At 35.5% G+C, this 15,238-nt stretch overlaps 2 protein-coding genes across 2 annotated transcripts in view; one reads left to right on the top strand and one right to left on the bottom strand.

The window, feature by feature from the left end:
* Window positions 1-1,935, bottom strand: part of ed (hemicentin protein echinoid) — a 166,127-nt gene extending 164,192 nt beyond the window's left edge. Inside the window, exon 1 of the mRNA XM_077430123.1 lies at window positions 1,467-1,935. Coding sequence (XP_077286249.1) covers window positions 1,467-1,518 — 52 coding nt within the window. The 5' untranslated portion in view covers window positions 1,519-1,935. The remainder of the gene's footprint in view (window positions 1-1,466) is intronic.
* Window positions 1-15,238, top strand: part of LOC143911007 (uncharacterized) — a 901,246-nt gene that overhangs the window by 183,308 nt on the left and 702,700 nt on the right. The window lies entirely within an intron of this gene.

Here is a 15,238-nt window from a genome sequence, read left to right as displayed (position 1 = left end):
CACAATACGAGTACGATTCCCTTTGTGCGTGAGCCAATATTGAATTTGGATACGTTGGTTTCCCTGTGGAATTCGGCGTCGAATTAACATCGAATAATTTTGACAAAAAAGCCCCAGATCAACCCGCGCGGAACCATAAATAAATAAATAAGTTTTTTCCAGAACGAACTTTGATGTATTACACACGAACGTGTCGAAATTTTAAGCCGATTTTGCCGAACGCTTTCACCGAGTGCGATTTTTGCGATACCAACATAATTACCGATGACGCATAAATATGTAACTAATAATGTTCGTTTCGCAATTAAATGACACTAGCGGCCAGTTGCCGCTTTCAAAATGTTAAATTTCCCTATAATTGTTTAATTTCAAGCGATTTGCGGTTATGACTAGTTTACACCGAGTAGCATATTCATTTAAATTTCACCGAAATCAACTTTAAAACATATTTAATTTTGAAAACAGATAGAGATCTGACATTGATACTTCAAATCATTTTTTTTTTTGGCGTGGAAAACATTTCAAAATAACTAAAACGAGTCCAAATTACAAAATATGCGCCTTAATTGGCACTACCTGAGAGATAATGAAAATGGCCGATTTCGAAATTTAACTGTAAGATTGTTAATCTTCAAACAGGTCTGCTGTAAATAAAACCGTCGACTTAAAAGAGTTTTCATTAAAAAATAATATACATACATACATCTTATAATATTTCAAAGAATTGTAAATTGATTTTTAAGCTTTTTTTTATTATGATGTATACATTAACATAAAAATTACGTTTAAAATAGAAAATGATCACTGGATCAGTAGCTATTAGAATAGACCTAAGATGTATTACTAAAAGCATCTAAAATAAAAATAAAAACAGGTACGAGACACTTTTTGTAGTAAATTCCAAACGTTGCAGGTAGAAATTTTACATGGAATTTAACAATAATAACTTTAAATACTAGCCAACGGTAGCTACCCGAATTTCAATGTTTAAAACCATATTGTAAAACATATATTAGTTAGATGGTATTTTTTTTAAAAAAAAAGCATATTTTTTTGAACTTTGAATATAGAAGGAACATCAAAATGACAACTATCAACATTCAAATAAGGTAAAAAACAAACCAAATAAAGTAAAAAGTTAAAGATTCCATACAACAAGAAAAAAGCAACATTTAGAAAACGTGCTCCAAAAAGTTTTGAAAACAAAGTTGGCAACTTAAATTTTGAATTTCGATGGGTAATACATATGTACACATAAGAACAATACAAAAAAATATATAATATTTCGAATACAATATATCTAAAATGTTTTTAGTGAGCGGTGAAAGGCGCTCTCAAAGTTGCATTCAATGTCAGCATCGACCGGTTATACATTCCCTTCCACGCAAGGCTACAATATACCCACAGATTATAATAAACACACACACACACGAGAGAGAGAGAGACGTGTTGCATTGCAATCTTACCTGTGAAATGCAGCAGAAGCGCAGCGGCCAACTTTCCATCGGCGGCTGCCATCTTCGAAGACGCACAATCGCAACTCGTCAGCGAAAATGGGGGAGCAGACGGGAAGACGCAGACAGATGAGGGACGTAGAAGATAAACGCGTTCGTCACCACATCACCGACAACCAAATTCCAATGAAAAACCAAAACACTTGCGTGCGACGATGAATATAATTATTATATTATGCACACTCGAATGGATTTAGTTAAAACACAAAAAACACAAACACAGTCGTAGGCGGCGAACGTTAACCGGTCACCGTATCCATGGCGGTTGGCAGTCGATTAGTTGGCAGCACTGTTTAGGTCGGTCGTCGATTGTTCGGGAAGAGTTCGTAAGCACACTAGTCATGGGCGAGTACGAGTGCGAGTGACGCAACGCGCGCACGCACCACACACGTCCGTCCGGCTCGGCGTGCGGGCCGCAGCTGGCGCGGAGCCCGCCGAAAGAGAGTTTGCAGTCGCGGCCGCTAGGGGCGCTGCGCCGTGCCGATCCGATCGCACGCCACTCGCCACATTGCCACATTGCCAACGGACCGAGCAAACGGCGCGCGGTGCTTGTTTTCCGACTTTTGTTGACGACACTTCGCGCGGAAATTGGCCACGAAACACAACGCTTTGTCGTCCATTGCCACTCTACTTTTTTGACGTTTCTCCATTATTATTATTATATATACAACGTTCAACGTTCAAGACATTGTGCGAGTTGGTACGATCAAAAGAAATAACATTAAAAAAAATAAAATATATATATATAAAATGTTTTTTAAAAACTAACCACTTCTATATTTTGTTTATAAAATTAAGACAGTATAATTTTTTTTTTCTTCCAATTTACATGCATTATCTGTCCTCCTCGGGACATTCGGCGCATTTCTTCTTTCTTATTCTCTAGCTTGTGGGTGAAATGCCCATTGGCAATTCACTCTCGGTTACTGATATAAAATAAAAATAAAAATAAACCTTATTAAGAAATCACCAATTATTTATTTATTTATTTTATTCTAAACAGACCATTGTGGCATAACAGGAATTCCTAAAGCGCCACAATGGTCAAAAAATATAACACAAAAAAAAAAAACTTATTATCTTCTTAAACTTTGATCATGAGAATGGCAAAGTGCTCAATTTGCTGGTAAACGGACTACTAGTCAAATGAGAACCGGTCACAGGACAACCGGTCGCTCTAGATCGGTCACACGTGATCACCCGTCACACTAAAACTGGTCACGAGAAAACTGGTCACACCCGAAAATTGGTCACACCCAGAAATTAAAAATTGATCACCGAACCAATCTGCCATAACGGGAGTCAGAACAGGTGGACAAATGGGACAGTGTGGACGATAGACGTCACCGTCAACGATAGACGTCACCGTGAAGGAAGATGCAGTATTTTCAAACGTGTCTATTACGATTATTTTTCACCATGGTAATGACGGACGTAATTTCCACTTAAATATGTGCCCATAATTATGAAAGTGGTCTAAGTCAAGAAAGATTTTATTTTTTTTAAAGTCGATACATAGATAAGAGTCGGAGTCTAGAATCTAGCGACTTTATTTAAAAAAAAAAAAAAACAAAAAACTTTATAATTTGAATATTGAATTACCGATTAACGTGTACGACTACTAAGGAGTCAGTTTTCTGAGAAATTGTCAACTGCTCAGAAAAACCATCAGTGTTCAAATCAAGAGGAGAAAAATAGGGGTGAGGGGTCTACGTCGATCCAACAACGTGCAATATCTCAAGACAAGTTTTTTCACCTTTTTCGGTGTATTTCATCGTAAAGTTTGTATATATATAAAAAAAAAAACAAAAATGCTTTACAAAGTGAAATACTTAATAAGTATGACAAAAAAATATGGTGAGAATTGATTTTTTAACGTTTTTTTTGGTGTGTTGATACCTTAAAAATCTAGGAATGGTTAAAATATGTCTCCTATATTACGAATATTATATATGTACAATGTACATTTATACAAAAAAACTCCTGTTTAAGCAGACGAAAAGTTGAAAAAACGAGTCTGAAGATGTTGCGAGTTGGTAGAACGGAGCGCACCGCAAAAATAGATTGTAAAAGCATGTCCTTTCCAAGAGATTGACAATAGATTTTGTAGAGGAAACCACGTGTGGTCAACTAATTAATACGGCCGTAGTCAGGGGGGGGGGGGGGGGCTATGAAGGCGACAGATCTTCCCCTAAATTAAAAGAATCAAATTTACAAAATTTTATTTTCATTCAAAGCAATTTTTTTTCAATAAATAGACACTTATGTATAGTATGAAAACGTGATCTTATTTTTGATAATTCGCAATATGATTCCTAGCCTGTATAAAACCGCCACAAGAGTATATCTAATAGAAAAAATTGCATGATTAATTAATTTGATAATTTTATATGAATTACATAAGTCATAAAAATAACGAAAAGTCGTTTATTCTATTCTAATGTGAAGAAAAATTATTATTATGTTATTTTAAATAATATCTAACTTTTGTATCTACATATGTATGTACATATAATATATACGAAAATTTTACAAATGGTATTTTATGCATGCTTATTATTGAAACCGTTAAATCTTGCAAAAATAAATAAATAAATATGTACCTAATATTTATATATATGTATGTACAATAACCATAATGGAGGAGGGAAGGGTTTGTGTCTGTGTTTCACCCCCCCCCTCCCCTTAAAAAATCCTGGCTACGGTCGTATCAGAAACGCAGTATTTCTATCTTCGTCATATTTTCATGCTTAGGTCGAATTAAAGAGAGGCTTATATTTAAAAAAATCCCATAATCCCATAAAAAAAGCACATAAGTACATTTCATTAATTTCATGAACAAAAAATACAAATTATTAAAATAAATAAAAAATTTTGAGATATTCCAACATTAACTTATTACGTGGCATTGATTAGCGAAATTAAGACTATATTTACATATGTTTGTATAATACCTACATATTATATATCGAAATGGTATTACACACATTGGAACTAAAATGGGAAAATAGTGCACTGCCATTTTTAAATTTCTGAAACCTTAGTAGGAGTTGGAGTTGGAGTCGAAGTCGGAGTCGTGTTTTTTAACGACTCCTCAGCCCCGGTACTTGATTTCAATGAAAAACACTGCTTTCGTTTACCATTTGGATTTTTAAATTTAAAAATATGAACCCTGTGAGCTGAGTACGTTTTTTGGCACTCAATAATGCTCCTGTACAAAACTAACTCATAAGAATACATACATTCGTACATACCAGTAGCGTGCCGTGAAAAGCTCCCTGTTTTTGTCGCATAGCCATACTTACATGTGCGCGAGCAGGATACAAGGGGAGTAGGTATGACGTCATTATATCCTGCGCGCGTATGTACATATAAATCAGGCTGTGCGACAAAAACAGGAAGATTTTGACGGCACGCCACTGATATATACTATTAAATTTACTGTTAATGTATTATTTTAACCCAAGTGTAGTGTTTTCCCTAACATGCGTTGAAAAGTTCAATCTATGTAAGTATAATAGAACAATACAAAAATAACCGTGTTTGAAAATATTAATTTAAACATTAAACAACCTGTTGTTCTTCAATTTTCAATATCAATATCAATATCAATTGTTCTAATTACGAATGTACATATTTGAAATTTTGAGGCTCACACACTGTGCAACGAAAAATACGAAATTTTGCAACTAATCATACGAGACAAAGTAAAAAACAAACGTAGATGAAGTAAAAAAGAAGATGTCTGAGCACAATCTCGTAGCTCAAATATTTCCGCAAGTGATTTAGGATGAGCACGATATCCCTTTTCCGTAAATCAATCTTCAAAGTAAAAATTCACATGACGATCATGGATATTCAGTAGAATATGCACAAAAAGAAATGGAATCATAGATATGGAACACGGAGTACATGCTATTGGTATTTAATATTTCAACTTCAAACAAAAATGATTAAACAGAAATACATTAATTTTTATGCGCGCACTCCAATGTGGGAACATATTTAGTAGAGAAGGGTCAAAGGGGATTAAACGGCACGCGAACCCTCAAACAACCCACTATCCTTCTAAACGAGGGAGGGAAAGGAAGAGGAAGCAAGCAGTCTCCGTATTTTAGCTGCAAATGAAAATTTATCCTCCCCGTAAATTCTTTTTAATTTAGCCTCGTTTTTACGCTTAATACTCTTTTTAATAATTAATTATCGCAAGAGGGAATTTGAAATATTTTTTAATTTCGGAGTTAATTACAATACAGAGTGGAAGGGAGGAAATGCTCAATTTTATTGTCGGTCCAAAAAAATCTCTGACGGCATGAAAACAAAACATTATTTGCATATTTTAGAAGTTAAAATGAAAAATTTAGTGAAAATCCTGTCTACTTGCAGTGACAGTCTAGTTCTAGTGCATGTAAAGTTCATCTCCCACTCGAGTGTCAACGCAAAGAATATGCCAGTCGTGCATATGGCCTACGGTGGCTTACAGAAGACCGTATATGTACATATTTACATACATATGTAGCTATTCAACTAGATATCTACGTACTGCATCACATTTGCTGGTTGTGAAGCCTGTAACTCCAACTATTCAACTAGGTATATCCTACATCAGCAGTGGAGATCCTTTTTTTGTACATACTTTATTTAATTCATACGCCCCAATAATTTACAATTCAAGTTTTCTCAAAAATCATGAAAGTATTCAAAACTCCTATTTAATGGGTATATTGAGGAGGATTTTTCAATGATTCACTCAAACACAGCACAAGCTTGGCACCGTAATTTTTATGCGGTGTATTTTGGCTCCGGTTTTATGAAGGCTAGTTTGGCACACATGCCATAAGTTCGCCACCGCTGTAATATACGCATATGCATATATGTACATACATATGTATGTACATATAGTGAACGCTTATCATATACTTATATACAGCAAAATAGTACGTAGCCATCTACGTACAGTTAAGTGGACGGGTTCGATTCGTCCACGAACTCACACAAAGTAGACTTGTGTGCTTTTGGCGCTAAAAGCTGAATTGTTTGTTTTTAATCACAATGGACCGCATAAAAACAATGACCAGTTTCTCGTTGGCCAATTACCGATCTTATTCTTATATGTGAAGAGTTATTCTGTTCCAATTAAGCCTCTTAGAACACCATACAAACAGTTGCATAAGTTGTCGATTCAGTATTACACACAACCATCTCAACATTCGCCACCTGTATGAATAGATTTAAGACGTATGTATGTATGCATCAGTGGGATGCCGTCATTGGACTAGAAGGCCAGTCCCCTAATATCCTTGACTTGAAATTTAAAAATATGAATTACAATAAATTCGAATCGTTGTACATATTGGATATTGTTCACTCGGATTAGCGAACTTCATAATCCGGAATCGGCCCTATCTGAGGTAATAGAATTGGTAGTGGATTGTTGGTATGGTTAGCCGCGTCGTTCACTTGCACGGACTTGCCGTCTCAATTCTGTTCCCTTCAAAACAATTATTGATTTACTCGTCTATTTTAGTATTTATGGAATTTTCGACAAATCAATCAGAAGATTAAGCTTTGAGACGAATAATATGTTTTTAAGAAAGGTAGGATATTCTGTTTGCACAAAAATAAAAATAAATATCCTCACCCCTCAAGACAGATTAAAAAAACATATATTTTTTGTCCATACCTATGTACATACATAGTCCCCTGTTTTAAAAGTCACGACATGCATAATTAACATAATGCACGAAGAATAAAAATCTTTTAAAATAAAAATAAAATTATTAGAATTTAAAGCTCCTTATTATATATTTTTAAAATATTAGCCATTTGGATTGGTATCAATTTGTAAAATTTCGCATAAATGTTCTATTGAGCAAATTAATTTTCCATTGTTAATTAACCTTAACTAATCGACAGATATTGAAGATCCAGAAACGGGACCATATATATTGAAATCCGAAGTGGAACATGCTATAAAACTAGCAAAGAGTCGGAAAGCTACTGGACCGGATCTGATTCCTGCCGAATTCCTCAAGTTATTGGACGACGATAACATAGAAGATCTCACAAAACTCTTCAATAAAATATATTTATCAGGCGAACTACCTAGCGATTGGTTACTATCCATATTTATCCCGTTGCCAAAAAAGAGTAACGCGAGGACGTGTAACGACTTCAGAATAATTAGCCTAATGAGTCACACATTGAAGATCCTACTAAGGATAATACAGGGCAGAATTTACTCACGGTGTGAAGAGGCGATTAGCAGAGAGCAGTTTGGGTTCAGACAAGGCTTGGGTACCCGAGAGGCCCCTTTTCTGTATGAAAACACTACTCCAAAGATGCAGAGAAGTCCGTAAACCTGTGTACATCTGCTTTATAGACTTTGAAAAGGCCTTTGACCGTGTCCAACACGCTCGCCTGATGTAAACATTAAAAAATATTGGCCTGGTCAGATTGCTACGAAATATTTATTGGAATCAGACTGCAGTAGTACGTGTCGATGATCAATTCACTGATGAGATTCCTATAGAACGGGGCGTCAGGCAAGGATGCATCCTATCACCTACTCTTTTTAACACCTACACCGAATCCATCCTCCACGATGCTCTCCAAGAGGCGGAGGGCATCAAGGTGGGCGGCGAGACGATCACCAATATAATATATGCTGATGACACGGCACTAGTCGCTGAAAATTTAGCAGACCTGCAAAGATCTCTAGACCGTGTAAATCAAGAAAGAAATCGAAGAGGTCTGCGCATAAATCTAAAGAAGACAAAATTTATGTATGATAGTAGATAGAATGCAAACAGACACCGGGAATCTAACCTTGGATGGAGAGGTGATAGAAATATTAAAAAGATTCAAATACCTGGGTACCTGGCTGAATGAAGAGATGGACCCAGATGAAGATCTAAGAATCCGCATCGAGATGGCTAGAACAGCATTTGTAAAAATGAAGGCGGCGCTTACAAACAAGCATCTCAATCTTCATACGCGGTTGAGATTCGCGAAGAGCTACGTCTGGACAGTATTACTACATGGATGTGAGACGTGGACTCTGAAAACCAAGATGATCAGCCGCATTAAAGCTTTTGAGATGTGGGTCTATACGCGTATGCTGAAGATTCCGTGGACCAAAAAGATATCAAACGAAGCTGTCCTCGGCATGATGGGGAGAGGCAGGGAACTTGTTTCTGTCATCAAGCGGAGAAAGATGGAGTACCTCGGACACATGATACGGGGTCCAAAATACGAATTTCTCCGTTTGATAACCATGGGGAAAATAGAAGGAAAAAAATGGATTGGCAGGAAAAAGTTATCTTGGCTTCGAAACATGCGCATGTGGACCGATATGAGCGCCGAAGAGCTGTTCCGAGCCGCTGAAGACCGATGCGGATATATTCAAATAATCGACGAGGTGGTCGCCAACGTCCGGATGCGGACAAGGCATTAACAAGAAGAAGAATCGACAGAGCCGTAGCTTTATTCGAAATTTTCAAATAAGTACAATATATATAAATGACTGTTTTTTTCATTTAATAAGAGCAACAAATAAATTCAAATTCAATTATAAGGAAAATATTGTCATTTTCGTAAATAAGTAGGGCGAATGGCATCTTTCCTTGCAGCGCTCTTCTGCATTTTAAATAAACATTAATTGTAAATTTTCAGATAATAATCAAGATTTTAAAATTCATATAAAAACCGATATTACACTACACCTGTGATTACATTTTTACAGTAAATAAAAATGGGTTGACCCATTAAATATAATTCCAATAAACTATACATATGAAATTTCTTGCATTTGAACCGCTCTGTATAACATGTCCACAACTGAATTCCATGTGTATATATGTATGTAAAGAAATTCAAAGGAATTCAATAAACAAATACCTACATGCCCTGCAGATGCAAACCAAAATTGAAACTGTTATCGGAATTTTATCATTTTATATGTGTATAGCATGTGTTATGTATATGTATATGGAAAATAATCCTCTTGAAATAAATGTATTGTATTTGGATGAAAATGTTATAGTATGAAAATTACTCACTATACGTTTAAGTTTTGTCGTCACATATGTATGTATGTACCTGTTAACGCTGAAAAATAAGCAGGTGTTAAAAATTAGAATGGTATAGGTATACAGGTATAAACAAATATACAAACTTATAATATATGGTGTTGTCTCCATAGCCATATTCGAACTCTTCTAATTATTTTTTTTCTTTTGTTTTTGAATAGTGTACCAACATTTTTAAAACAATTTTTAATTTTCACAGCTTAATTAAACTTTATATAATTTTAATTTTATAACGTGTACATTTGTCCTTTTTTATATGATTAAGTTGTTCTTTTGAACTAATTAATTGATTACATATACATATGTATATACCAAACTCGATTCACTTCCGACAGATTAAAAAAACCGTTGTTCGTATTATTGGAAAAACCACACTTCCACAAAAATTCCTTTCTGAATTTATTTATCAATTTGAGTGTCACAAATAATAACAACAATTTGAACTATCGAATAAAACGTAAACATGAAAACATTAGCTGATTGAAATAAACAGTCGCACGCTCGAACACAATGTTTAACCGTAACTGACGCCATTTATAAAAAAAAATTTTATTAATAAAAATTCATTTGTTTTTCAATTCAACTGGTGTATAGCGAATATCAAGTTTTCTATACAACTAAATTAAATACATTTCTTGTTTATGTTTGAATTTGAAAAATTATGGAATATTTCGGAATTTATAATGTGCGCACTGTGCGAGATCAATATATACGAATATGTAGAAATTTAAAATTAATTTTTTGAATTAAGTGGTAAATACACAACATTTAACAAATAAATGCTTAATTACATACATATCTCTTTGATACGTATTTTAAATTGAACTTATAATATGGCCACAAATAAATAAAAATGCGAAGCATTTGTACGTATTTCAACGTAGGTACGTTCATTATAAAAAAAAATTGATGTTTTAAATGATTTTGATGAAATTATTATCAGCTAGTTAGCCTTTAAATTTAATGGTTAACTAGCTTACAATCTTTTTATCAAAATTACTTAAAACATCCAAAAAAACTTTTATTTTACACTTGCCGCACTGCGATGGAGTGACCAGGACTTATATTTTATTTTATTTCTCCGTACTGAATGCAGAGTCTTCATATTTTACGCACTTATTCCTCATCAAAACCACAATGATTCGAATTATGTCATTCCGAAATAAAAACATTGATCAATATTAACAGAAAGAACTATTTTCGCGGGAAGCCTCTTGTACACGTGCCTCACAGATGCGAGAAGAGGGGAAATTCAGTACGCGCCGCACTCAACGGTCAGCGTGATAATGATATCCGCCTTGTTAGATTGTTAATTTCATCGTGGTAAAAGTCGGAATTATCGACAGGGTGGACCCTTTAGGTTCGGAAGCGAGGCTCGGTCGACCCGCTCCTTCCTGTCATTGGTTGCTCTTTGCGAGTACTTTAGTATTGACGTGCCCTGAATTAACTCGACTTTTACCTGATGAAATACTCCGACATACATATACTGCCTGGTTCGCATGTAATTTCGGGACTGCCCAACCACAGTAAAGCAAGTGTTAAATGTACACAAAGGTCTCATATGACTTTTAAATCAAAAAGTAGCAAAGTTCCTGCATATTTGTTAATGGCTTTCTAAGGTGATTTCACAAATTTCCACGACATATTCATATGTTTATAAGGAATATATACATATTTTGGGTTAAAAATGAAAAACATTTATATTTAAATCTTAATTTGAGATCGTAAAAGTGTGTTCTCTATTATTACTGTACATATTTAATGTTTTTGATTTATTTGTTTCATACTACGGTTTTTTTTATCACGATTTGTTTTCAAGCTAATTATTGTATCCTTTTTTTCTGTTTTCGTTTAGCAATAGTAACGACTTGGAACTGCTATGTGTAATGTCACTATAGCAAAATTATAAAATAAATAAATAATCTCTAAGATATGTGCTCCAAGATAAAATATTATGAGATTCCTTTGCTTTTTACCTTTTATTGGTTTTGTATCACTGAGAGATTGGACTGATTTTATCAATTTGCATATTGGCTAGTTACATAAATTTATATTCACAAAAGACTGTGGTACCAATATTTCACAACGGAAAGGGGGTGTCATACGATTTTTGGCAAAATGAGCACCGGGTCACGGGGTAATCTACCCGAAGAGCACAACAAGTGATGTAAATTACCCAAACTTGTTATAACAACCGTACCTTGTGTTAGGTAAAGGGCACCCCCATCCTCCACTAACCCATTATCTTATCGGACGGGTCTGACGTTTTCAGTTCGCGTAAATTTCGGAAAATTTTATGACGAGTGGACCTCAGTGGGGACGAAACGCGTGCCGAATACCCTAGTGGCAAATTTTCAATTAACCGGACACGGAGGACGCAAACATTAACTAATACGAGACAATTATTTAATAAGCGATCCGGGGGTCTAATCTCACCCCGGACTAATGGGGGTCGAGAGTGGAACAGACCCACAGCCTTCTGAAACCCCCTGCCTCAACCCGCTCTCGGTCCACATTAGCGGGGAATTATTTAAATCATGTTATCCGGGCGCATTATGCTCGTCGGGAATGTAAATATCTGAATACGCCGTGAATATTTCAGAGGCAGTGTACGCGTTTACGCGCGTTTTAAACCCACCCTTACAGACCACCCCTATCCCATCCTCCAAACCCCGGCTATCCTTTTTCGGCCGTCGTAAATAATGGATGGTTGCTGGTCGTACTTCTTACGGAGTCACTGTGTTGGCTCTTTATGTGAAACTGGCGAAAAATACGATCCAAAATTCGTCCGATCCGCATTTGAATATGTGTCATGTTAGGGTATCCGCCCTCTGTATACCAGGATCGATCTCGTATTGTTGCTTTGTTATAAATGCAAAATTCATTGGGATGCGTGTATGTGTTTAAACGTCTGCTTTACATATATTTTTTGTATTTAATAATGCAAACCTTATATTGACATTTACGCTCTTCATCATAATAGCTCGGGAGAAAATTACAAATACAGTCTTTTCATTAAGTGAAGTTCAGTCTTCTCAATATTAAATACAGAGAAGAAGCATTGGAAGTAAATGTTTTCTTTTTCAGAGATAATCAGAGATTGATGTTGGATGAATGTTTTTCAAACAACAACACGCTCCATTAGTGTTCAAAGCAATTGAGCAAAAAAGCATGGTTTTTCTAAGAAATTGATAGTAGTGAAACATTTTTTGAGCGAAAAGCATCGATCCAACGCCGATCTTTAATCGTAATTCTTAAGAATGCAAAAATTGCCCAAGTCCTAAAGCTGCTTTAGTCGAGACAATTTAGTTATGTCAAATACTAAGCATTATTTTGCCGTGTTTCATTAAGTATTTTCTGCTGATTTTTCTTATCCTAAAGCACAATGGAAAAGTAGATAAATCTTTTTAGAAGAAAGGATAAATTTTGTCAATTGTAACATTAAAATCAAACTATTATAGATCAGTAGATAAATACAATAAACTTTATTTAGATGTACATATAACCATACATTATAAAACTAATGTCACTTTATCCTTTTAATATCGTTTGAGCCGCATATCGCGATAATTTAAGTTTTTGGATCCTTGAAAATGTATAAAAATTATCTGAACCCTGTTTGTTCCCTTCACTCGAGTTGTAGGCATTATTCAACCAAATAAGATTCACTTCATTTAAAAAAAAATCAAAAAATAATAAAAACAGAAATGGAAACGAGGCAATGTAACCATTGGGTGTTTTATTTGCTTCTCGTGTCTGGTTGCGGTCTGTCAGGTTGAAGAACTTTGAAACTCCTTCTGGCGAGGACTTATGGGTGAGAGTTGATTTTGTATTTGCGAGAGTTTTTATTTGTGTTGTTTACATTCCGCCCGCTGCGAAAGACGATGTATATGAGTTATTGTTTGCAAATATGATGAATGTACGTGATTTCATAAATGAACGTGACATATTATTAATAATGGGTGATTTTAATATGCCTAGTGCCAATATTCATGTCCGCAATAAATTTAATTTTGTTATTTCCTATTGCGACCTAGTACAGGTTGGTTCACCCATTAGTCCAAGTAAGCTTGATATTATGTTGGTGAATGAATCCAATGTGTCAGCAACGATGATCCTATGCCCAAAAGGAACTGCGATCATCCCTGAGGACCTATATCATGATGCATTACAAATTGAGCTTCTGTTTTTGTCTTCTGTGAGACCTGTTTCAGCTTGTTCATCTGTTGGGATTCCTTCGTCACGGTGGAATTTTGCTCGCGTTGATTCTGAATTGGTTTATAATGAGGTTCGTTCTATGGACTGGCGCCAAATGTACCTCATGAATACTGGTGATGCTGTTGAATTTTTGTATAACACACTATATAATATTTTTGACAGTTATGTTCCTCGGTTCATCAGTTATCCTAATTTAGAACTACATCGTCGGGTTTTTCCACCGTGGTTTGGGTCCAAACTTATAACTGATGTTCGTGCAAAATGGTTGTCTCATAGAAGATGGAAACGTAGCCAATCATTTCGTGACTATGAGAAATTTCGGATTCTTAGGAAGATCGTGAAACGTGGTGTGAGTGAGCGTTATACCCTCTATCTCAAAGAGATGGAGAGTGCTATCGCTAGTAATCCTCACCACTTTTTCAGATTTATTAAGAGTAAGCATATTTCACATGGCCTTGAGCATTCGTTCTCATTTAATAATAAAAGTTGTGTCGGTCCTGAGATCGCTAAAGCTTTTGCTAGTTTTTTTAGCTCTGTATTTGATCAGAGATCACCATCCCTTGATGCTAATTTGGCTTCCCAAATTGGTACTGAAGGTGTTATTATAGACATTCCGCGGGTCTCGCTTGGAGATGTTAGGATAGCAATTTTGAAGCTGAAAGGGTCTGTTGGGCCTGACGGTGTGCCCCCTGACGTATTAAAGGCATGCTGTAATTCGCTCTTAGAGCCTCTTCAGTTTATTTTTAACCTTATTCTGGATTCTGGTAATTATCCTGAAAAATGGAAATTATCTAGAGTCATTCCCATTCATAAAAGTGGCTCTAAAAATGAGGTTGAAAATTACAGACCTATTGCTATCATCTCGGCTATTCCCAAAATTTTCGATAATATCCTTCACCGTTTGATTCTTTTGCAGTTCAAAAGATTGTTGTGTGATGAGCAGCATGGTTTTTCACCATGTCGTTCCACTACCACTAATCTTGCCTGCTTTTCATATTATACCATGTCTAAAGTTGACCGTGGACAACAAGTTGATGTAGCCTACTTTGACTTTCGAAAAGCATTTGATCTTGTCAACAATGACGCTCTTATGATCAGATTAGCTGAAGTGGGCTTTTCTCCACGTCTTCTTAAACTCTTTGCTTCTTATCTTAGTGATAGGAAGCAATTTGTTAGATATGGTATTTATGAATCTCCTTCATTTTTTACGCGATCTGGTGTAACTCAGGGGTCCACCTTAGGCCCTTTACTATTTACAATAGTCATTAATAACCTCCCAAAAGTACTACGCAATGCTTCATGTCTCTTGTTTGCTGACGACGTTAAACTATTCTTTGCTGTTAAGGATGAGAGGCAAGCCTCTCTCCTTCAAGCTGATATTAACGCTGTTTTAGAGTTCAGTTCCAGTTTAGGGCT

This window comes from Arctopsyche grandis, chromosome 4 (assembly GCF_051622035.1).
Source record: "Arctopsyche grandis isolate Sample6627 chromosome 4, ASM5162203v2, whole genome shotgun sequence".
NCBI lineage: Eukaryota > Metazoa > Arthropoda > Insecta > Trichoptera > Hydropsychidae > Arctopsyche > Arctopsyche grandis.
The sequence above is the reverse complement of the archived record's forward strand: the minus strand, read 5'-3'. Positions and strand labels throughout refer to the sequence as shown.